General features: G+C 41.4%; 1 protein-coding gene across 1 annotated transcript in view; it reads left to right on the forward strand.

Annotated features, from left to right (window-relative positions):
• Nucleotides 1-24,311, forward strand: part of wu:fb13g09 (ATP-binding cassette sub-family C member 5) — a 131,497-nt gene that overhangs the window by 34,632 nt on the left and 72,554 nt on the right. Inside the window, exons 7-11 of the mRNA XM_067996974.1 lie at nucleotides 4,744-4,891; nucleotides 10,228-10,376; nucleotides 11,460-11,567; nucleotides 13,933-14,298; nucleotides 18,286-18,357. Coding sequence (XP_067853075.1) covers nucleotides 4,744-4,891; nucleotides 10,228-10,376; nucleotides 11,460-11,567; nucleotides 13,933-14,298; nucleotides 18,286-18,357 — 843 coding nt within the window. The remainder of the gene's footprint in view (nucleotides 1-4,743; nucleotides 4,892-10,227; nucleotides 10,377-11,459; nucleotides 11,568-13,932; nucleotides 14,299-18,285; nucleotides 18,358-24,311) is intronic.

The following is a 24,311-nucleotide window of genomic DNA, read 5'->3' on the forward strand; positions in this document are numbered from 1 at the left end:
ATTTCGAGTGGATTAGATTGATGGCGAATATAGATGAAAATAATAAAGGAGGCAGAATCTGTTTTTCTGTTTGCACTTCATTTAAAGTTATTAAAGGTAATTTTTCGTTGAATTGAGTTGGGGCAGTGGTTTATGCTCTCACTTCTAGGATCAGGATTCAAATCCAGGTGTGACTGAGCCGAGAGAGCTTGACTAAAATAGATTTTCATTATAAGGAAGATGTAGAAACACAGTAGTCCTGATCATATTCCATTATCCATTTCTTACAAAATGCTTTCTGTTTTGTATGAACCTTTCTTGGTCACCAGCTTTCCCAATCTTTCTTTTTTTCACTCTGCCAATTTGTTTTGCTCCTACTTCATTGCTCTCTTACTTATTCCCTCTGATTCTTTCTCCTCAATCCTATTCCTTTGTTCCAGTGTCGCCTATTAATAAAAAATCTGCACTGCTCAATCACAAATTGCACAATTTTTTGTCCCTGAAATCGGAACTTTTAAAGGCAGTCCTTGAGTTTTCATGGGTTAATGTAAAACAAATGACACTTGTAAAACAATTGGTATGGCTGTAACCATCAGTGATAGGTGTTCCGTTTGTTGTCGCACATATTTGGTGATTTTCATGACAGCAGTCGATGATACAGTAAAAGCTAACATTAACTTGTCATAGCACAACTATTTGGGAGTTGTTGAATAAAAAGAGCCCTTTTGGAAAAGCTGCTTTAATTTCATAAGCAAACAAAGAATACATTTTGGAAAGAAACGTGCTCAAAATACAAAAGCCGCTTTTAGGAATAATTACCGATGATGGTATTATAACTTGATCTTTCTTGACTGACTATTAGCAGACTGATCTAATGCCATTGTTCTGAGTTAACATTTATGCAAATCTTTGCAGATTTTCTTTAGTACCCTGTGCCCAAATATTGTTTGAATGACATCCCCATATGCCCGCTCTGCAACTTGAAGATTTATTTGGCACTTTTAAGAAATTTCTAATTTAAAAAATATTTTTGGAATATTTGAGCACAAATTTTGAAATTTTTTGTCTGAGACAGATCTACGAAGAAAAAATATTACAATGTAAAAAAGATGGGGGTGAATTTCCGCAGAGTGTCTGCAAAGGGTATTGACAGGTTAAGCGAATGGGCAAAAATTTGGCAGATGGAATATAATGTGGGAAAATGTGAAGTCATCCACTTTGGGAGGAAAAATAAAAAAGCAAAATATTATTTGAATGGAGAAATACTACAAGATGTTGCGGTACAGTGGGACCTAGGTGTCCTCGTACATGAAACACAAAAAGTCAACATACAGGTGCTGCAGGTAATCCGGAAGGCAAATGGAATATTGGCCTTTATTTCTAGGGGGATGGAGTATAAAAGCAGGGAAGTCATGCTACAACTGTACTGGGTGCTGGTGAGACCACACCTGGAGTACTGCGTACAGTTCTGGTGCCCTTTTTTAAGGAAGGACATACTTGCATTGGAGGCAGTTCAGAGAGGGTTCACTAGGTTGATTCCAGGTATGGAAGGGTTGTCTTATGACGAAAGATTGAACAGGTTGGGTCTATACTCATTGGAGTTTAGAAGAATGAGAGGAGATCTTATTGAAACATACAAGATTCTGAGGGGACTCGATAGGGTAGATGCTAATCTAAAACAAGGGGACATAGTCTCAGAATAAGGGGTCACCCGTTTAAGATGGAAATGAGGAGGAATTTCTTCTCCCATAGGGTCGTGAATCTTTGGAATTCTTTACCCCAAAAAGCTGTGGAGGCTGAGTCATTGAATACATTCAAGGCTGAATTAGACAAATTTTTGATCAGCAAGGGAGTCAAAGGATATGGGGAAAGGGCAGGAAAGTGGAGTTGAGGTAAAAATCAGATCAGTCATGATCTCACTAAGGGCTCTCTCTCGAGGCCCTAGATGGCCTACTCCTGCTCCTATCTCTTATGGTCTTAGAGGTTCTCCCGATCGTCCACCATAATTTCAGTGGAAGAGCCACAGAAATCCCAGAAAAACAGCGTCAACGGCATTCATGCCGCTTTTCCGGGGTTTTGGTGCCTCTTCCTTGGAGTTACAGCGGATAAGTGAGAGAACATCCCACAGAATTTCACCCCCATGGTCATACAAAGAGGTAGAATATTTCAAGTAAGGATAGTGGAATCTGTACAAACAAATCTAACTGGTGTTGTTTTATACCAAAATATTTGCCATCAAGTGTAACATAGAGAGGTCCACTAGACTATGAGAGATGTCAGTCTGTAGTCCATAGGTGCTCCTCATTACCATATTGAGGTCCACAGATGGTTGCTTGATTGCTGTTCAGTGCTCAGTCCCAATTCATCATTTTTCTTAGCATTTGAGACAAAATTTTATTCAAATTTTTGGCGGTCTCAAAAAAAACTGCTGGAAGTTGGATTTGGAACTAACTCTCCAATCTCTACTCTCTCATATATATATATATATATATATATATATATATATAACAAAAAGAGAAAGTTAGCTAGGCATATCCTGCTGGTTTCTTCTGACCTTGGAGAGGAGTGGGGGATTTATACCAGCTGCCAGTCTACAGTGAAATTTCCCTTGCAGTTAGTCTCTTTTTGATCTTGAGATGTGCCTATTTACAGCAGCTGGCCCTTATGGCATTAAAGAGATATGTCGGTTTACATTACAGCTCAACCTTAGCGGCAAAATACTATGTTGCATTTTACATGGTGCAATCTTCCTGTTCTTATAAAACATCTTATCTTCTGATTTGCTGTGCGCAATACCACAGCTGATCTGCTAGTAGATATTAAAATGGGCTGTGTTATAAGGTTTCTACAAACAGAAACCAGTTCAGTGATATCCAGGATTGATGCAAGTGAGAAATGCAAACCAAAAGTGAAAAATTGTGAATGATGGATATCTGAACCAAAAGCAGAAAATACTGGAAACACACAGGTCGGTCAATATCTGCGGAGAGGAGGCAAGTTAATGTTTTGAGCACATCCCTTCTTCAGAACTGAAAAATTAAAGATGAACAAGCATTTTAATAGAATCACAGCAGAGGGATGTGGGAGAGAAAAAACAAACACAAAGAAGTATTGGTAAAATAAATTATCTGCTTCAAAGAAAAACAGTAAATTGTTAGATAACTGAGATGCTCTTTACGTTAGGCAATGTAAAAAACCATTAAAGAAATTAAAGATATCGGAGAAACAAAAAACATGTGAACAGCTAAAGCAGTGAACTGCAACCCAAGGAAGAAAGGACAATATGTAACTATTGAAAACACAAAGTCTGCTGATCAGGTGTGAAATTAAAACCAAAAAACGCAGGCAAAATATGGTGTGGTCCGATACCATGAAAGCAGGCCAAAGGCGCAAACTCCCCCAGCTGCACTGTGTTTTGGCAAAGAATCACTACCTGCATTTTTTTTTTCTCTTTTTTTTGTCATTTTTGAGCTAGAATTTGTGTTTTGCCAGCATTTTCTATTTGACTCAGAGCTGATCTGCAGGCTTTTTGGGGGAGAAATTGGTCCCCTTCATGTTGGCAGAGGTAGGGGGTCTCACGCGCCCAATCTTCCCCGGAAATTGGGAACCATCACCTGTTTTTCTTTTGGCCAGGTTGCAGTCATTCTACTGATACTTCCTCTCTATGTTTGCTTATTTTCTTTTCCCTCCCCAAATTGGCAGCCAGCAACTTCCAAGTGTCTGGGGCCCCAGCCTAAAACAGGCGATAGGACCCTTGAATGGGCTAATTTCTTTTGGTTCTACGGCAGCCTAACCAGTGGTCCATAAAGGGATTGCTGGAGACCACCAGCAGAAAGGTATGTCAATTTTTTTTAACTTACCTTAATATTGAGCCAGGAAGAGCAGGAGTGCATTTTGTGGCTCCACAGCAATACTGCGGGCCGCTGTCGGCCTGCGCTTTCCTCCCTCTCGATTGCCTCCCCCTCTCCTTGCCACCCCCCCCCTCCACCCCAGGATTTAGTTGTGGTCAATTTTCCAGGACCCTGGCTGGTGACTTGCTTTGGGACACCCGATTGGTGTCTGCAGCTTGTCAGTTTTATGTAGATATGCCCCGAGGCCCAATTTGGAGCGAACCTCAGGCCATCGTCTTTGGGTGCACATTCCTGGGCACAAAACTATTTTCTTAGCATCTGTGTTTTCAATGCCTCCCATCTTCTCTCATCCTTGGGTTGCCTCTCACTGCCTTAGTAGATCACTTCAGTAATCTAACCATCTCCTGTTTTTCTTTTAGGCAGGTTACAGTCATTCCATTGATACTTCCTCTCTGAGTTTGTTTTCTTTTCCCTCCCCACCCCTTTGTTCTGATGTTATAAAAATGCTTGTTCATCTTTAATTTTTCAGTTCTGAAGAAGCGCCAAACCTGAACATTAACTTGTCTCTTCTCTCTCCAGATACTGACAGCATTTCTGTTTTCGTTGCAAGTGAGTATCAAATGTTGTTCGAGGATTAGCCTTTTCAGTACTGGTGCTAGTAATCACTATTATCTCTGTGTTCCAAGCAAATGTATTGCCAGCAGCATTACATGAGGCTACATATCTGTTTGCCATCACTGTCAACCGAGGCTGCTGTGGTAGCAGTCTCAGTTAATATTGTTAAGAATGCACATGCTTAGAACACATGCTTGGAAAAAAAACACTAATAGTGATTTACTTCCTTAGGGATTTGCTACATTCATTTACTTCCAGATTTAACTTTGACAGATTTAACTTTCTCCTGCTTTCCCAGATGTTTATGTCCAGGCTGACAACTTATTTCAGGAAGAAATGTATTACAATCACGGACAGACGTGTCCGACTGATGAATGAGATTCTAAACTGCATCAGGTTCATCAAGATGTACACCTGGGAGAAATTGTTTGCTGAGAAGGTTCACTGTAAGTTTACTGTGGGAACCATTGGATTTAAAAAAAAAATCATTCTCAGGATGTGGGTGTCGCTGGAAGTCCGGCATTGATGGACTATTCCAAGACCTCTCCCAATCCCATTTCTTATTTGGTTGCTAAAATGTACATGAAAATGAACTAGGTTGATTTGATCACTTCTTTCAGTTTTCACAGAAAAATTGACATGCCATGATTAATGCTTTCCAGCTATCTGTGATATGTCTGGCCTTTGGTTGTAAAAAGCGATAACATGATTATTTGACAGCACCTCCCAAACCTGCGACCTCTACCACCTAGAAGGACAAGAGCAGCAGGCACATAGGAACAACACCACCTGCACGTTCCCCTCCAAGTCACACACCATCCCGACTTGGAAATATATCGCCGTTCCTTCATCGTCACTGGGTCAAAATCCTGGAACTCCCTTCCTAACAGCACCGTGGGAGAACCGTCACCACACGGACTGCAGTGGTTCAAGAAGGCGGCTCACCACCACCTTCTCGAGGGCAATTAAGGATGGGCAATAAATGCTGGCATCGCTAGCGACGCCCACATCCCATTAATGAGTTTTTTAAAAAATCAGTAATTCCTCATATGGACAAACCAATGTCCTACAACTCTATGACATAGCTTTTAGATGATTTATAGTTTCAGTTGAAAATCTGAGAGACGCATCTTCAAACTAATTTAAATATTTTGCAGAAATAACAAAATTAGGTGAAATTTGAAAATAGTTTCTTTTGTCCTGAGACTGATAAAAAAGCAGACAGACATAGCCCTAAGGGAGCCTGTCTATCTTCTGTCATAAATGGAAGGCAGTCAAAATCATTTCAAGTATGCAGAAAGCCTGCAGCATATGAAATTTGGTTGACAAAGCTAATTTTGCGATGGCAAAAAAAAAATTATATCTGGCTTCTTGACAGTGGACATTCCAGTCTTTTCTACTTATTTATTCCATAAAATCTGAGGCTCTTACCTGTGCCCCTTAGTTTCACCAATGCTGAGAAGAATCAAATAGAACTACCAGTATTTTGAATTGTGAGCCATGATCCCAGACATTTTATTTTCTCAAAAAATTTGAAAGGTTCGCTGATGCTAAAGAAAATGTGACTGCAGACATATTTTAATGGCTGTCGATAGCAATTGCATTTCCGCCAATCTGAGTATAAATGTCATTAAAATGGATTATAAGGAAAACTATACTTGTAGGGCATGATTTTAGCATGGAGGTGGGAACTCAGCAGGTGGGCAAATAATCGCGTGGGAAATCTAGAAGTAACTTGAGCGTGTCGGATTGTCTGATTGCAACTCAATTGAAGGCACTTTATGTTAGTACCGGATTTCACGTCTCCAAGCTGCGCGGTGGGCTTACTGTGTTCCCGCATGATGCGATTTAAAGCCTACTATTTAAAGGGCCAATGCAAAAATGGATTTTGAAGGAGAAAGGAGTAAAAAGCGAAGAGGAAAGTCAGCACCCAGGTTCTCAGACGCCTCCTTTGACATACTACTAGCTGCTGTGAGAAGCAGAAGGGAGATGTTATACCCAGGTGATAGGAGGAAGAAACCTGCTTCTGCCACCAAGAAGGTGTAACTGGAGAGGTCAGCAGCAGGAACACGGTGCACAGGTCTGTTCTTTCTCCCTTTGTAGGAGAAAAACGCAAGGGAGAGTACCAGAACTGGAGGTGGTCCACTGCATATAGTGGAATTGACAGATGTGGAGGAGGAGGCTATGGAAATAAGTGGGACAGTGGCCTGCCTAGGGCTGGTGTCAGAACTTTAACATCTTTCACAAACATGATGAATTGATTTTATCAATAAGTGAACTGTGCCAGACCTCAGTATGGTCATTGGAAAGATTGTCACTTTTCTGATGAATAAATCATACCACTTTCACTTGTCTTTCAGGGCCTTCACGTCTTCAAGTAAAATCAGGGGAAATGGAAGACATTGATTTTTTGGAGGATCTCATTCCTTCTGAGGGTGCACCCTTACAGGACATACAGCCATGCACCAACACAGATAATCACACTTCGGTGGATCCTGTTAGCTAGATAGTTGGATTGTCACCTCATGATTTACCACACACAAATGAGCACAAGCAGACACTGGTGACAGGGGCAGCGCTTTAGAGAGTCTGCATCGGGGGGTGCACTCCTCTCCAAGCTCTGCTCAGCTGGACGCAGATGCTGAACCTCGGGGGCCATCGTTGAGAAGGAGAATGATTGAGGTACAGCTGCACCTTTGCGAGGTACTAGAAAATGTGCCGTGCACACTCTCCACAATAGCGGAGAGGATGGAGGAGTCCAACTCCCTCGCTAGTGGATTGTTGTCGCAGGTAAGTGGGAGAATGTCTGCAGTGGAGAGAGTGGCAGCCTCCATTGAGCTTCAAGCACTGCTCTCAAATGAGTCTCTGCAGGCCACGACAATGGCTGTAAAGACTCTGGATAACAACATGTCTGCCGCCTTAAACAGGATGGCAGATACCTTATCCATGGCGTTACAACGTGGCATATTTGTTCACCAAGCTGCTGTCCAGCAGAGTAGTAGGAATGATGTTGCACTGGCCCAGGAGAGGGATGATGGCAAAAGGGGACATGGAAGTAGGGACTCTACTGTAAGCGCTCCCACGTCTCAACAGTTGCACCCCCCCGCTTTCAACCAATACCAGCAATGCTGCCTCCTCTCCTGATGGCCGAGTCTGCCCCTGCACAGGTGCAGGTGAAGCAGTCTTTGGCGGGGCCCTCAAGGGTTCCAAAACCAAGAGGGCATAGGCCGAGAGTGTCTCAGCAGTCAGGGCAGGGACCTGAGCAATCTTCCTCTACCTCTGCTGAAGGCACAGGCGATGCATCACGTAGAAGCGGCAGTAAGTGAAAGGTTAAGCAATTGTAGTTCACCAAGGGTATGCACAAGGGTGTTTGACGAAATATCATGTTGTTCATTTTTTTTTGTTATGCCACATTAAATTTAATCATTATCACCACTATTACGTCTTGGCCATTATTGCGTCCCGTGTGTGAAGTCGCCCTTTCATTTGCTTCATCATGAATGCCAAGACATGACGACACCCATTGGGCGGGTGTGCAATGGGTGTATGCATGGTTGATGGACTGTTTTGTGCAAAGGGAAGTGGGGGTGGGGGGTGGTGGTGGTGCTGGTGGTGGTGGTTCCAGGTAGCCTGAGTATGTCAAATTCTTCACATTGCACATCTCATTATGAGAACCTGTTGGAGATGAGGGCATCCCTGGCATCACAGGCAGGAATGTGCGTGGCTGCTCTGGCGATGGGTTCCCCATCTTCATTATCCTCCTCCTCATTATCCTCATCCTCCTCTTCCTAATACCCCTCTCACTCCTCTTCAGTGTTGGAGCTCAGGATGCTTGATGAGCACATTCGACCTCCTCTACCTGCAACACTCTCTGCTGCACTATGTTGTGCAGGACGCAGCACACAATGATTATTTTGGACACCCTTGCTGGTGAGTACTGAAGGGCTCCCCCAGATCTATCCAGGCACCTGAAGCGCATCTTCAACATGCCTATGGCTTGCTCAGTGACACACCTGGTGGTCATGTGGCTCTGGTTGTACTGCTGCCATGCCTCATTGGTGGGGTTTCTCACAGGTGTTGTGAACCACTTCTGCAGGGGGTATCCCTTTGTCTCCAAGGAGCCAGCCCTTAAGTCTGTCTTCTGTCTGGAAGAGGTCTGGAATGTTAAACTTGCGCAGAATGAACAAATCATGACAGCTGCCAGGAAATCTGGCGTACACCTGTAGAAATCTCTTCGGGTGGTTGCACACCAGCTGCGCATTGATGGAGCAATAACCCTTTCGGTTTATGAACACTCCTGGCTTGTGTGGAGGTCTTCTGATTGCTACGTGTGTGCAATCAATTGTGCCCTGCATCCGTGGGAAGCCATCCAGAGAGTTGAAACCCACTACCCTCTCATTCTGGCTGATGTCATTGCAGGGGAAGTTCACGTAGTCGGATGCCCTGGCAAACAAGCCATCCGTCATCTGCCTTATATACTTTTGTGCGGACGACTGACAGACCCTGGAGATGTCACTGGTGGTGCCCTGGAAGGATCCGGAGGTGAAGAAATTGAGGGCAGTGGTGACTTTAACTGCAATGGGCAATGCGTGGCCATCAGGTCCAGCAGGGAGCTGTTCCTGAATGAGTCTATAATCTTCTGCCGACTCAATCTCAGCCAGCGTAGGCACTGCTCCTCAAAAAAGTCCAGGAAGCTCAGCCTCTGTCTATTAACCCTCTCACATGGGTAGTGCCTCCTGTGACCTCGGCCCCTCCATTAGCCCCCTCTCTGCTCTTCTCCAGGTCCTGGTTGCGTACCTCTGTCTTGTACACTTGCAGATCGCAGAACTGTACGTGTGCCTTCTGTGAATGGTGATGCGCCTCCTCCTCCTCAGATGTACTGTGGAACACATTCATTGCGCGCCCCCCCATCCTGATGATGTCAGTTTGTAGGGCTCCAAAATGTTGGTAAATTTGTGTGAACACAAGAATTTTCAGTCTCAACAAAGAACTCCCAGTCTAAACACAAAGAACTCCCAGCCAAATGTTTGCCTGAGAGAACTGAGTGCCCAGCTGCAATACTTCACCTTTTATTGAGATGTGTCATTGGTTTAATGGGCCAAATGAGCTTTGACTGCATCTCGCCTCCGTTTCTATGGTGTGTTTCAGAAACCATTGGAGACATATTCAGGAGAAGTTAAATCCGTTTCTGTTTCAGAATACACAAAAAGTTAAGTACCTCAAGTGTTTAAACTACCTACATTGCCCCTTTATCTATCGGCCTGCCAGCTATAAGTGGGGACGGGACTTCCGGGTTTCTGTTGCGCATGCGCATCCTAAGGCATCTGGGTTAAACCCAGTGGGCATTTTGGAGCTGGGATGCGGTCCCGCTGAAGAAATCAATGAATTTCACTACCCACCCACCCTCAGCCCACCTGTTCTTGGGGGTTAAAATTATCTCCATGATGTCTGATGGAACATAAGAAGTTTTAGGTCCAAGAAAAGGCAATATGGTTCAACATGTCTGTCGCTTTTTGATGATCTCTACTCTATCTGCCTTCTCACAATATCCTTCCAGAAATGCATCTAATTGCATATTGAACCAATTAATACTTCAGTCATCTTATTCCAGAAGTCTGTCATACTTTATTTTTTAAAAAGTTCCACTTGACATTCCTTTCTTAGACCTAACTTCATAATTTTTAAAACTTTTGTCCCTTAGTATTTGAACCCTTCACCAAGTGAACAATTTTTCTGGATCACCTTGGAAAACATGCTTAATTATGTTCATATTTTGTTGCAGTGATCAGAAGCAGAGAGAGACATTTTTTGGAGAAAGCAGGCTACGTGCAGAGCATCACAGTTGGAGTTGCTCCAATTGTGGTTGTAGTATCCAGTAGCTGCACATTCACACTCCACATGGCAATGGGATATGATCTTACTGCAGCTCAGGTAAGAAAGAAAGTAGTAGCTCCACTGTTAAGGCTCTGTTCTATTTAATGTGGGCTATAATTGGTTAACTTACAACTAGACCCAGACTTTTCTTTTTATTTGATTGTGGCATTGTACGCTTAGCCATGACCTCAAGAAAGTTCATATTTTGTGGAAACACTCAAAAGATAGTTGCCATTACCACAGTGCTCAAATTGCATCCAAAATTGTAATTAATTTCCATATAACATATAATTCCTCAGCCAAGAGAACAGAGAAGCAACATTCTCTCTGTTCTCTCTCAATGTTGCTCTGCAATGACAAATACCGGGTATGGTAGCATAGCGTTTATGTTACTGGACTAGTAATCCAGAGGCCTGGACTAATATTCTGGAGTCATGAGTTCAAATCCTACCATGGTAGCTGGGGAGTTTAAATTCAATTAGTTAAATAAAAATTGTCATGAAAACCCATCTGGTTCACTAATGCCCTTTAGAGAAGGAAATCTGCTGTCCTTACCCGTTCTGGCCTAAATGTCACTCCAGACCCACAGCAATGTGGTTGATTCTTAATCGCCCTTTGAAATGGCCTAGCAAGCCACTCAGTTGTTCAAGAAGGTAGCTCACCACCACCTTCTCAAGGGCAATTAGGGATGGGCAATAAATGCTGGCCTTGCCAGTGACGCCCACATCCCATGAACGAATGAAAAAAAAATGACATGGTATAAGAGAAAGATTCATGCAGGCTCCTGCTTTGATTTTTACTCCTTCCCTGTTACAAGTTTGAAGCAGCATCCTGACTTTTCACAGTGCCCTGCTCTGTCGGACTACCATTCTGACCATTTAGCACTTTTTGAATTTTGATTACTAGACCCAAATATGTGATTTATAAAAGATCCACCATGTGTTCATCCTGGAACTAAACTTGCAGTGAATGTATCAGCAAAAAGAATGCTGAACCTTTAACCTACACTAATTCTAATGAAAGAGTTTGTCTGAAATGTCAACCTACCTTTATCTTTCAGATGCTGACTGACCTACTGCATGTTTCCAGCATTTTCTATTTTATTACTAATTCTAATTGTGTTTTCTTTTATCCCTGTAGGCATTTACAATTGTTGCTGTCTTTAATGCAATGACTTTTGCCCTGAAGATCACACCCATTTCTGTAAAAGCCCTGTCTGAGGCATCAGTTGCTGTGGGCAGATTTAAGGTATAGCTTTCGAGTTACAATGAACGATCAATTTACCATGCAAATTTTGAAGTGAATATAAGATTCCTGAAACATTTAAGCAAGTGTTAAGCTAGTAGAATTATCATTATTTATTTCTGCTGATTGCCCCTGAATATTTTAATTGCATTTTATTTAAGTTGTTAACCCATAGACTTTCAGCAGGTCCAAGAAAGAGACGGTCTCCTTGGCTGGTTTTGTAAATTTTTGCTTGCACGATCTAACAAACATATACTGTAAAACTTCCATTATCTGCCATAATGACAGGGATCTGCTTGATAGATAATGGGAATTTGTGGATATTTGAGACTCCATTGTATCATGACATCTGTCATTAGCTGAGAAAAGATTAATGTTTATATCATCACTGTATTAAATTAGCAATTTAATAATCTTTCTCCACCATTATTCAATTTACATTCCTACAAAATAGTACCTATTGTGTTTGTTTAAATCACTGTTATATTGCCACAACTATTATTCAGCTCTTTGCTTTCCACTGAGAGACAGTGAGTTTACTTTATTTACTGACATTTTTAATTTTTTTTAGTAAATCCTCCAGCTCTGACTCCCATAGGACCCCGACCAGATTCTGGTTTAAGTTGGTAGTTTCTGTGCTTTATTCATTTGCCTTTTTATACATTTTTTGGTAAAATGGTAAGACAAAAGCAGAGTCTGTGAGTGTTTTTTGATTGTTGTGAATGCTTTACTTCCTTGGTTATTGAAAGGTAGTAGATGTTTGTTAAGTAAATATGCATGTGAAGTATGATTACCTGTATTGTATGAGTGTATGTAAGGTTTTTTTCTACAAAAATTAGAGCATATGGTTAAAAAGGTGACATCGCAGCGACATCAGTGGGTAGTCAGCAATTTCTATTGGACTACAATGTTCTAACAAATAAGGCTTTCATTGATTGAAAGCCAACTCCAAAGGTCATTTTGTTCAGACAGTTGAAAACTTAGGTGCTGGAGATGACATGGTCATGTGATACACACGGCTACGTCAGTCTCTGATGCGTAAAAGTTGTTCTGAATAGGAAGGACTGCCAAAAGCAGCGTCAGTTTGGCAGCTCACAGATGAATTTTGTATCTGAGTGAGCAAATTTGCCCACAGCACACAATGGTTTAAAATCAAACAAGTTTGACTTGTCTTTTCAAGGAAGAAAATTGCATGTAGCCAAAATTCCTCTTTAACAAGAAGTTTGAAAGGATCTGAAGCCTTGCTTATTAAACAACAGAATTACCATAATCAAAATTACCAGAATCTTTAATGTTATAATCGGGACCAGTACTACTGGAGTTTGTTAAGTGCCTCTTATTCTTATGTGTAATGGTGTAAATCAGCTAAATACAGGTTGCATTTGAGGTTTTTTTAATAGAAAATTCTACCACGCTATTTGTTACAATTGGGATTTTTCCCAACATTTTTACACACAAAAGATCAGCTTCCCTAGGCAAGCCTGCATTTCCTAAGAATTGAAAGCATTATGCTTTAAATATATGAGATACGATGCCATCAAGCAAACAATGAACCCTTCCACAATATGGTGTGGTATGCACTAGAAATAGCATGGCTCACTCATTGGGGTAGATCTTAACTTTGTGTGATGGTGTAAAACAGGTGATAACAAGTTGGCAGCCCATTTTACATCTCTCCCAATTTTTATTTCTGTAAACAATTTTACAACACCAAGTTATAGTCCAGCAATTTTATTTTAAATTCACAAGCTTTCGGAGGCTACCTCCTTCCTCAGGTGAACGATGTGACTATAACTTGGTGTTGTAAAATTGTTTACAATTTTTATTTCCATTGACTTCAAGTATAGCTTCACACGGAGTGCGCTGGACCTGAAGTCAATGTGAAATATTTTGGATGTTAACACTGCAATAAGAAATTTCAAGAAAGAAACATTCAAGAAGGAAAAGTAAGGAGAAAACAATGAGCAAAAGCCCAGGGTTTGAATTTTTTTTTACAAATCTGTAAATGCTTTAGAAAATGGCTGATATTGCCAAATACATATATAAAATGCAAGGTTCTTTTTGTTGAGAGAAATGCCAGGAGCTGACTTTAAAGAGTCCCAAATGAAGTGAATTTGACCACGAATCATCCACCTCACGATCAACTGCTATAAATTGCTGTTAATCAACAACAACAAGAACTTGCATTTATATATCACCTTTGACATAGAAAAATATCCCACCATCACTTTTTAGGGAGTCCAAATCAGGGGGAAAAAATTCCTTCCCACCTTGAATTTTTGGGTATTCCACAATTACTAAACTCAGTATTTTAGGAACATTGTGTATTGCTTTGATCACAATTTGTGTCTTGTTTTCATCTCTTCAGCATTTGCTTTTAATGGAAGAACTAGAAGTTGTAAGGAAACAACCTGATAGTCCACGTAGTGCCATAGAGTTTTGTGATGCTAGCTTGGCATGGGAAAGCAGCAGTACCTGTTCCTTAGAGAGGCAATCAAAGTTAAATAAGGATGAAATGAAGAAGATGGAAGGAAGGAAGGAGCGAGTGCTGAGCAAGAAAAAGCTGAATCTGTATATTGAAGCTGACCCAGAAAATGCACTTGCCGAACAAAACGATCATCTGTTGCTTGGCACTAAATTGCAAATTGACCGTGACAACGTACATGTTAACCTATCATCTCCAAAACCTAAACTCCAGAAAGTCTTGCAGAACATCAACCTAACTGTGGAGCAGGTATAATTAATAATGTTTTCAAGATGCTGCATATCAGGATTCCTGTTGTGTTTTAAGACTTTCATAAGGAACATATAGACTATTTATTTCTGCTACAAACTGTATTTCCAAAAATAAATTTAATTTTATAAAATGTACTTTTACGATGAATGTTTATGCTTTTCAGGGATGCCATCTCTGGGAAGGGGAACATTATTTAACTTCTCTGGCCAGCATGGCTGAATGCAAATTAAAACTTGCTCTGTAATCTTTCAACAACGCACCTTAATCCCAAAATTGGTAAAGTTCCCCCTCCACTGTACCAATATGATAGGAAATGTTAGTAATACAAAATTTAGTGATTCATTGCAAAACCTGAATAAATTTTGAATACTAGCCAACCTTCCTGGTGTTGCTCATGGAAAATTAGATCATGTGCTGTTTAATAAGGGAAGAAGTATTATATCATGTAGTGCTAAATGTATGGTTCTGCCTCGAAGGTGGAGTTATGTCCCTTTGAATCAACAATTCTAATTTGTTGACACAGCATTAAGTTAATCAGAGGTCAATTGTTGTTTGATCAGAGAACTTTGCATATTAGAAAGTATTGTAAATTTTAGACTGGAGGTGAGAAGTACCCCACCATTAAATGACTGGTTTTATTTGTCTTTTTTTAAAGATTTTTTTAAACTTTTGTAACACAGTGTAACACATTGGAATATGATGTCTGGAGTTTGAGTGGACCATGATGGACTTATGCTAGATAAGTGTGTGTTTATAGACTAGCAAATCTCCCGTGGCATTGCGCACGGTGAGTCACTGTTTTATAACAGGGGTGTTATGCCATGATATATGTTATTATGAGAGCCACTGATTTATGGGGCATGATTTTGACCCCGAGCTGGGAAGGGGGCGGGAGGGTCAAGTTGTGGACTGGGAACCCAGAAGTACAGGTTTCCCAGATGTCCTTACGATTTTGACGTAAGGACGTCTTTTTTTTGTCAGTTTGCTGTCGGACTGACCAGCCTGATTAACAGGCTGGTTTCAGTTGGACAGGAGAGCAGCCAGGGAGAGGGCGTGAAAAGGTAAGTCTTCAGGTAAGTCTTTGATTGTATCGATGTGGGGGGGGGGATGCACCGGTGGGTATGGGGGTCACAGGGGTGGGCTGGGGAGGGATTGGGGGTCAGTCATGGGGGGGGGGTTGGGATCGGGGAGTCATCGCGGGGGTCCGCGATCGTTGGGGGAGGATTGGAGGTCATCGAGGGGGCCATGATTGTTGGCGGGGGGGGGAGCAGGGGTCTGCAATCATTGGGGAGTGGGTCGGGGGTCACCGTGGGGATCCATGATGGCTGGGAGGAGGATTGGGGGTCTGCGATCGTTGTGGGGGGGTGATGGCGATCATCGGGGTGACGGTACGCGATCGTTGGAGGGGTCGCTGCAGGTAGGCTTGTTGGGCCTGCGGGTAGTGCTCCTGATCCTCCAGGCCCACAAGCTGTGCCAAAAAGGCACTTACCTGTTAGTTTCAGGCCTTCTCGCCTCCTTTCTTTGGCATGAAAGAGAAGGCCCGAGGAATCCCGGCCCCCAGGGGTTGAAATTGGAAACTCTGCAAGAAGGGTTTTAATCATCAACCGGCCTCCTGGGAGCAGGTTGATCGTCTGCCCCGGTGAAAACCAGAAGTGGGCGGGTTTGGGGGCGGGTCTGAAATAGTTGCGATTTTGAATGCCCCCCCCCACCCCCAAACCACCCGTTTTTCAATGTTAAAATTGTGCCCATTGTGATTCAATAAGTAAAAGTGCAGTTTTATTAAATTATGTTTTGGGGATTGAATTCTGCAACTTTTCATTGAAACGTATGCATATTTTTCAATGAAAAATTAATTCAATGTTGGTTTACTTATGTATTCAATTTTTACATCATCTTTTTGAAAGCCAAGGCTAAACAGGAAGATATAACCGGTTTGCAGTTGGTTACCATAAAAAGGAAACAAACTGCAAATGCTGAAAATCTGAAATAAAAATGGAAAATGCTAGTTTGGGTGTACGTTTCATCAGAATCACTGTGGTGGAATGTCGCTGATCCCAGGTGCGTAGTCGTGGTTGTCTGGTGTATGCCCTCCCCTCAGGTTGTGAATACAGCAAACAGATACCAGGATACTTGCAGTGAATCTGTTTTTTTAAACAGAAAGCTGTGAAGGCAAGCTTTCCCCAGACTCATCAGGCTAGGATGTAGGATGGTAGTTAAAAATTATTTTGTTTAGTGAAGCAAGACAACCCATTGTTATGGGGAAGACAAGTTGATTATTTTGTATTATGAAAAAACAAGTTTTGCTGATTGAATGAAGTGAATTCGATCATAACTGGGAACGTGTGCAAAGACATGATATCCAGTTCATATATCATGGGGGACACATTGTTACATCCCTTGGGTTATGCTATTATACAAATAGATATTGGGCAGTGTAAGCCAACTTCAGCATGTAATGGGATCCAATTATGCAAGCTATTGATAACATTGAACATGAGAAGGTATCTGTGGCAAACCCAAATTTGTAACAATAAAGCCTATATACAGCAGAAACTATAGTATCTTGTTCTTTGAAGGGAAACAACAAATAGTTGCAATTTCTATACTGAATCATTTTTTAAAAAATTAACCCTAAATTATTTGTGTCTCTTGTAACCACTTCTTCTTACCACTATGGGAAGTACATTGGTTTAGCCTAACTGTTGAAGGTTCCAAACCAATTCTCTCTGATATGAACAATTCTATTTAATTAAATGCCTCTAAAACAGTTGCTGTGGCTCCCTGGGTTTAAATAACACTCAATTCAAAAAAGAACTGTCATTCAAATATATAATTGAACCAATCAAACAATATTGTTTATGTTTGAATTATGTAGCCTGGTTCCTCTCTGAAGCCTGTAACCAGGTTACAAACCTCAAAACATATTGTATCAATTTCAGCTGTGGACATGGAAATTAACTGCAGTTGACTTTATATTGTGACTGGATTTAAAATTATAATCACCAAGCCAAATACTTCATTTTTGTCACAGGACTGATAATGGATTCATTCCTTGATATATATAAAATCTACAATGAGAAGTAGAATTTGTTGTTTATGTTGTTATGTAGGGTACTTATTAAAAAGTACACGGTTGGTAAACAATTAATGAATGAAAAGTTATCATGATTGAGAAAGGTAATGCTTGTTCACTTGATTGGTGATTTTCAAAGGAGCAGTGGAGTTTTTGGTGATTGGTGGGAGGGGAGGTCTGTCATTAGTAAGAGTGTGTAGTTAGCCCAAATTGCAGTGACCTTTTCGCTCCTAACATGAATCTAACAATAGGCACATAATACAAGCCTTTCATTATTTTATTTACCTCTTATCAGGTCGCCTCTAAGTCCACGCTGCTCTAAAGTTAATAGACCCAGCTCTTTAAGCCTATCTGAGTAACTAAGGTTCTTCAAGAATGATTCCTAGCTTAAACCTCTCCTTTGAACCTTTTCTAAGGCCATAATATCACCCATCATGTAAAGAGATTGTCCAGGATATGGGGCACATGTGAAGATTCCTGCTGTACATATGTAAATATGTCAACTACTAGAGCCTGCTTTAAGACACTTACTGAGTGACTGGTTGTGCAGCTATGTCTTCCAGTTCTTGGTCGAGGTCATCTTCTGCCACTAGTTGACAGTACCTGTCTTCTCCTCCCTGTTTCGTGCCAAGGTCCCTTTGCAGGGAAAAGGTGTTGTAATGTGCAGCAGGCAACAATAATTTTGGAACTCTTGGCTCGGCTGCACTGTCATATTTCCTAGATGGATCCTTTGTTTAAGGATGCTGATGGTCCGCCCCAGCCATGGCTCCAGTGGATAGCCTTGGTCCCCTAGCAGCCATCCAGTACGTCTTCTTGCATCTACATTATCCTTTCCTGCTAGCATCTTAAAAGTCCTGGATTATGTCTCCGTTCAATACATTATAACCTTTTCTCCCCCTTTTATTTTCTAGGGTAAATTGGTGGGAATCTGTGGCAGTGTGGGAAGTGGAAAAAGTTCACTCATATCAGCTATCCTGGGCCAGGTAAGACATGGTTTCATTTGAAATAATATTGTTTGCTTTTAACAAAAAATATACCTCAGAAGTCTTTACGACTGTTATCCTGAATAAACAAAGTGGGCTTTTTGTTTAATGGTGTATCTTACCATTAAAGATTACAGGCACATCATAGGCCTTTTTTTTTTAAAAAAAGGTTTAACTTAGATTTAAAACAGATTAAGTTGTGAATAACATTAAGAGCTGGAAAGAGCCGTCAATCATTGGAGAACCTTCCCAGAAGAATTGGAGGAAGAGCAAGATGAAGCAAGTAGAACAGTTAATGGTAGGAATTACTGCTTGTTACATCACTTTCATTTCCATGACATTTCTTTACACTTATGGCATATTTTCTCATCATGTAAACCCAATGTAATTAGCAACCATGCTCTCAATGGATACTGCATGTCAGATGATTTCACAGGCACTATCCATTGCATGCTCAGTTATAACTAAAGTATGATTGGTTAGAGAACACATCTTCACCTTTCAGATGCTGTTTTTATAATTGAAATCTCATGATTAATAATTAGATCCTTGGTTCCAATGTAGGTACATCAAATCCAGTTGCTAGAATAGGTTAATGTTTCAAAGTTATTTGGCAACATGCCAATCTTGACACTTCAGTTATTGAAGGCAGATAGTCACTATTTCTAACAGTTTTCCCTCTTGCGTTATTCAACTGTACAACAACAACAACTTGCATTTATAAAACGCCTTTAATGTAGTAAAACGTCCCAAGACGCATCACAGAAGTGTTATCAAACAAAATTTGACATCTAGCCACATAAGAAGATATTGGAACAGGTGACCAAAAGCTTGGTCAAAGAGGTATTGAGGCAGAGAGGTTTAGGGAGGGAATTCCAGAGCTTAGGGTCTAGGCAGTTGAAGGCATGGCAGCCAATGGTGGAGTGATTAAAATCGGGTAGGTGCAAGAGGCCAGAATTGGAGGTGCGCAGAGATCTCGGAGGCTGGAGGAGGTTACAGAGATAGGGAGGGGCGAGGCCATGGAGGGATTTGAAAACAAGGATGAGAATTTTATAATCGAGGCGTTCTTGGACTGGAAGCCAGTGTAGGTCACTGAGCACAGGGATGATGGATGAACGGAACTTGGTACGAGTTAGGATATGGGGAGCAGAGTTTTGGATGAGCTCAAGGTTATGGAGGGTGGAAGATGGGAAGCCGGCCTGGAGAGCATTGGAATAGTCAAATATAGAGATAGCAAAGGCACGGATGAGGTCTGGTTCAGCCTCAGACAGTGGCCATGGAGAAGGATGGAGTCGGTGGCTAGGGAATGGAGTTTGTGGCAGGGACTGAAGACAATGGCTTTGATCTTCCCAATAGTTAGTTGAAGAAAAATTTTGCTCATCCAGTACTGGATGCCAGACAAGCAGTATGACAAATCAGGGACAATGGAGGGTTTGAGAGAGGTGGTGCTGAGGTAGAGCTGGGTGTCATCAGCAAACATGTGGAAACTTGTGTTTTCGGGTAATGTTGCCAAGGGGCAGCATGTAAATGAGAAATAGGAGGGGGCCAAGGACAGATCCTTGGGGGACTCCAGAGGTAAGAAAAGGGATGCAAAGCAATCTGCCAAATAAATCATGTTCACTCCTGATTAATTGGAAATAATAATTTCATCGGTGAGAAGACATTTTGGTGTAGTGAATTGGTGTCCTTGAAGGTGAACAAATCCCATTACCTGGGCAACATGTGTAACTGTCCACTAAGTGATCGTGGTTGAATTGTTTTCATAAAGTATTACATTGGAATCCTATTATATTTAATAGGTTAGGTGAAAAAAAAGCTTATAACTCATTCAAGAGAGGTGTACTTTAAACAGAAAGCATATGAAAATGGTCTAATAATTTCTATAAATGGGCCTAAATGAAAAGGTGAGCTGGATAGGCTGAATAGCCTTTCCTCAATTCTACATTCTTAGATTCTTGTAAAAATACACTTGAGCATAACAGCACTCGCTATACCAAGACTCAGTAAGTGAGGATTCAGTTGTGACTTGAAAACCTTTCACTGCATCAGGAATTTGTTTTATATCAAGATTGCATAGAAATGGATTTGGTTAACACAATATACTTTCTTTTGTAAAGTTAATCTAAATTTGAATTACAAAAATGAGAAAGGTAATGATTTGCTTCTAAGCTTGCAGTATCAGTCACAGGTTGGTACCTTTTTAGAATACCACTATTTTGTTACTACCTTCAAAAAGACTTTGATGTGTTGAGGAAGGTTTAGAGAAAACAGTTTGCATAATTCTAGGATTTAGTGCTTTAAATTACAAAGAGAGAACTGAATTTGTTTTCTTTGGTAAAAGAATAATAATGTGGAATAATTCAGGTCATTAAAATGAAAAGATGGATGAATAATGTGAATGAAAGCAAGGTACTAACTTAGACTGGGATTGTGGAGCAAGAGAACATACATACAAAATTAAGACCCCTAAAGCAAGATTGGAGCCTACAAGAAGATATCATTTTTTTCCCCAGCAGATATATGGAATAGACTCACAGCAAATGCAGTTAATAGAATGTTAGGACATTTAAAATAAGGGAGATAAATCCCTATTTAGAAATAGAATTAAAGGTTATAAGAATAAATGTAGACAAAGATGATCAAATATTATGTGGAGCATAATGGCAAATTGGATGCAGTACCTGTGAAATGCAGTTGGTGAGAATTAGAACTGAGTTCTAAGGTTGGATTAATATTTTGCTCTGTGTGTCAGGGAGAAACATTGCAGAACTTTATTACTTAGAGGTGCACTTGGGGATGGATAACATCCACAGGAGATTGAGTGGGTTGGGTGGAGTCCATTATGAGGCGAAGTGCAATGGGTGGGATTTCGGTTCGTTCCGCTTTTGACCCTGTCCCAATTGCTTTGGATGGAATCATTTGAACATTTGTATGCCTGTGTCTGTAGCTGTGCAACAGAGACGCCTGTCCTGCTGAGAAGGCAGAAGTTGGAGCTGTTCCAAAAGGGGGCACCCTGAATCCCAAAGTTCCAAAGATAAGTTGGACATTTTTGTTTTAAGAATACCCTCAGAGTGCAGAGGGGGGCAGCCTTGTAAAGGTTTGGGATTGATTACCTTTGTTTTCTTCATTCTTGGCGTTGCAGGCACAGTCCCACTGTGCTTATCAGGGATGAGTTGGGTAGAATTCCTAGGGTAGTTTGGGAATGCCTAGGAATGCCCCAGACATGCACCCAATTTCAATCTACAATGTAATGGGGACAGACCTGAGGAGCGCCCACCCCACCCCAACTTTGCACAAGCGCAATTTGTGGGGAAACCTCCGAGACATGGCATCCCCTCCCCCTCCCACCGGAATCATGTTACAACACCTCCTCCCCCATCTTGATGGCTGGAATTTCTACCCTTATAAACTTAAGATAGTGCAATTTCAATCCCAGACTAATACTTCTGTTAAATTTCCAAACATTTTGGAAAAAAACATTCAATACAAATGGTTTTAAACTATAGGTAACACCATGGGCCGGAAATTGCTCGTAAAATAACGGTGAGGCTGGCAGTGCTCACTGTTAGTAATGGGCAAATTGAAGAGCGAGTTCCAAGCGACTGCACATGCGCAGTCAAAAGCGGAAACCCGGAACTTACTGTTCTTGATTGATCAGTGGTCTGAAAGCGCCACGGATTGACAGCTTGCTGGCTGGCTCCCCATTGAAATCAATGGAGGAGCGTGAATTTGCTGCTGGAATGCAGTAAGTAGCCACTAGAATAGACTGAAAAAGTTTGGGCTGCTCTGAACTGGTGCTAGGAGCCTATCCTGCGGCCGTGTTAATCTTGCACATAATTAATGAAGCCAAGATTCAGCCGGATGGAGCTTTTAGCTATCAGAGAATTGTTTAAAACATCTGAGAGCCGGGTGTCAGAATTTTCAAATGTGGAGTCTCATTTTTTTACTTTTTCTTTGTCTCTTTTATTTCAGTCTTTTAATCTTACCCTCTCTTTATTTCACTTTCTCTATCTGATGTTATAGTACATTTACTTTCTGGTTCTTAGTTTGCATGGTTTATGAATGAGATTCACTTATTGGTTCTCAGAGTGGCTTGCTTCAAGCTGATTGGTGGAGGGGACATAGAGATCCTTTCCTCCTCTCACCGTTCAGAGAAGCCCAAGAGCGACCACTGCATTTCTTACAGGTCTAAGCAAGTTGACGCCCAGAAGACTGCGAAAAGAATTTGTGAGTAAGTTAGTTACTTACCAGCGGCAGGTGACGTGTTCATCGCTCAGCGCAATTTCCGGCCCCTTGTGTTATAGTTATAGAACCGATGGTTCAGTAATCATATCTCATGGTCAATAGCTGTTTTTGGTTTATAACCTCTGCAGATTGGAGGATTGTATTTTATGTAACAACTTATTGACACTAAAACAAGGTCCTAGAACATAGCATCTCAGCATCTGGTGCAGCAGCAGCTCCGTATGAAACCTCTGCCTTAACTAAAAATAAGTTCCTTTTAGAAACTAGAGGAACTGGAAGAATGTATTATGTTTTACTGTAATAAGATTTCTAAAATAGAACAGCACAGCTGTCATATATGGCATATTGTCAGAATTATGTTTCAATTATTAACAATCATCAGTTACATTCTTATTTTTGTATTGTAGCATTACAAATTAAAATCCTATTTGCCTTCCCGATAACCTGGTCATACTGCTTTTGGCCCTTTAATGATTTAGCAACTACAATCCTCAAGTCCCTCTCTTGATCTGGTACCTTTAGTGGGTACTTCTGCATGAATTAAGCATGTCTAGAGTTTCCAAAACTTAAATGCGTAACACTGCACTGCATCAGAATGATACTGGGGCTAAAAGGGTTAAATTATGAGGACAGGTTGCATAGACTAGGCTTGTATTCCCTTGAATATAGAAGATTAAGGGGTGATCTAATAGAGGAGTTTAAGATGATTAAAGGATTTAATAGGGTAGATAGAGATAAACTACTTCCTCTGGTGGCAGAGTCCAGAACAAGGGGACATAACTTTAAAATTAGAGCTAGGTTGTTCAGGGGTGATATCAGAAACCACTTTTTCCCACAAAGGATAGTGGAAATTGGAACATTCTCTCCCAAAAAGCTGTTGAGACGAGATCAATTGAAAATTTCAAAACTGAAATCAATAGATTTTTGTTAGGCAACAGTATTAAGGGTTACAGAACCAAGGCGGGTAGATGGAGTTAAGATTCGGATCAGCCATTATCGAATGGAATGGTGGAACAGGCTTGAGGGGCTGAATGGACTACTCCTGTTCCTGTATTCCAATGCATGGACCAAAAATGAAGAATAGAGGTTAGGAAAGAAGTCAGACTACGCAGGCAGAAAGGAAATGGGTGACCACCAGGCAGAGTAAAAGGACTAGGCAGGTAGAGCAGGAGTCCCCTGGGGCCAACTCCCTCTCAAACAGATATTCGGCTTTGGATACTGTTGGGGGAGATGGCTTATCAGGGGAAAGCAGCAAGAGCCAAGTTCGGGGCACCACGGGTGGCTCTGCTGCACAGGAGGGGAGGAAGAAGAGTGGCAGGGCTATAGTGATAGGGGATTCAATTGTAAGGGGAACAGATAGGCGTTTCTGCGGCCGCAAACGTGACTCCAGGATGGTATGTTGCCTCCCTGGTGCTCGGGTCAAGGATGTCACGGAGCGGCTGCAGGGCATTCTGGAGGGGGAGGGTGAACAGCCAGTAGTCGTGGTCCATATTGGTAAAGGGATGAGGTCCTGCAAGGTGAATTTAAGGAGTTAGGAGATAAATTAAAAAGTAGGAATTCAAAGGTAGTGATCTCAGGATTACTACCAGTGCCACGTGCTAGTGAGTATAGGAACAGGAGAATAGACAGGATGAATGCGTGGCTGAAGGGATGGTGTAGGAGGGAGGGATTTAGATTCCTGGGACATTGGGACCGGTTCTGGGGAAGGT

Source organism: Heptranchias perlo, chromosome 15 (genome assembly GCF_035084215.1).
Source record: "Heptranchias perlo isolate sHepPer1 chromosome 15, sHepPer1.hap1, whole genome shotgun sequence".
In the NCBI taxonomy this organism is placed as follows: domain Eukaryota; kingdom Metazoa; phylum Chordata; class Chondrichthyes; order Hexanchiformes; family Hexanchidae; genus Heptranchias; species Heptranchias perlo.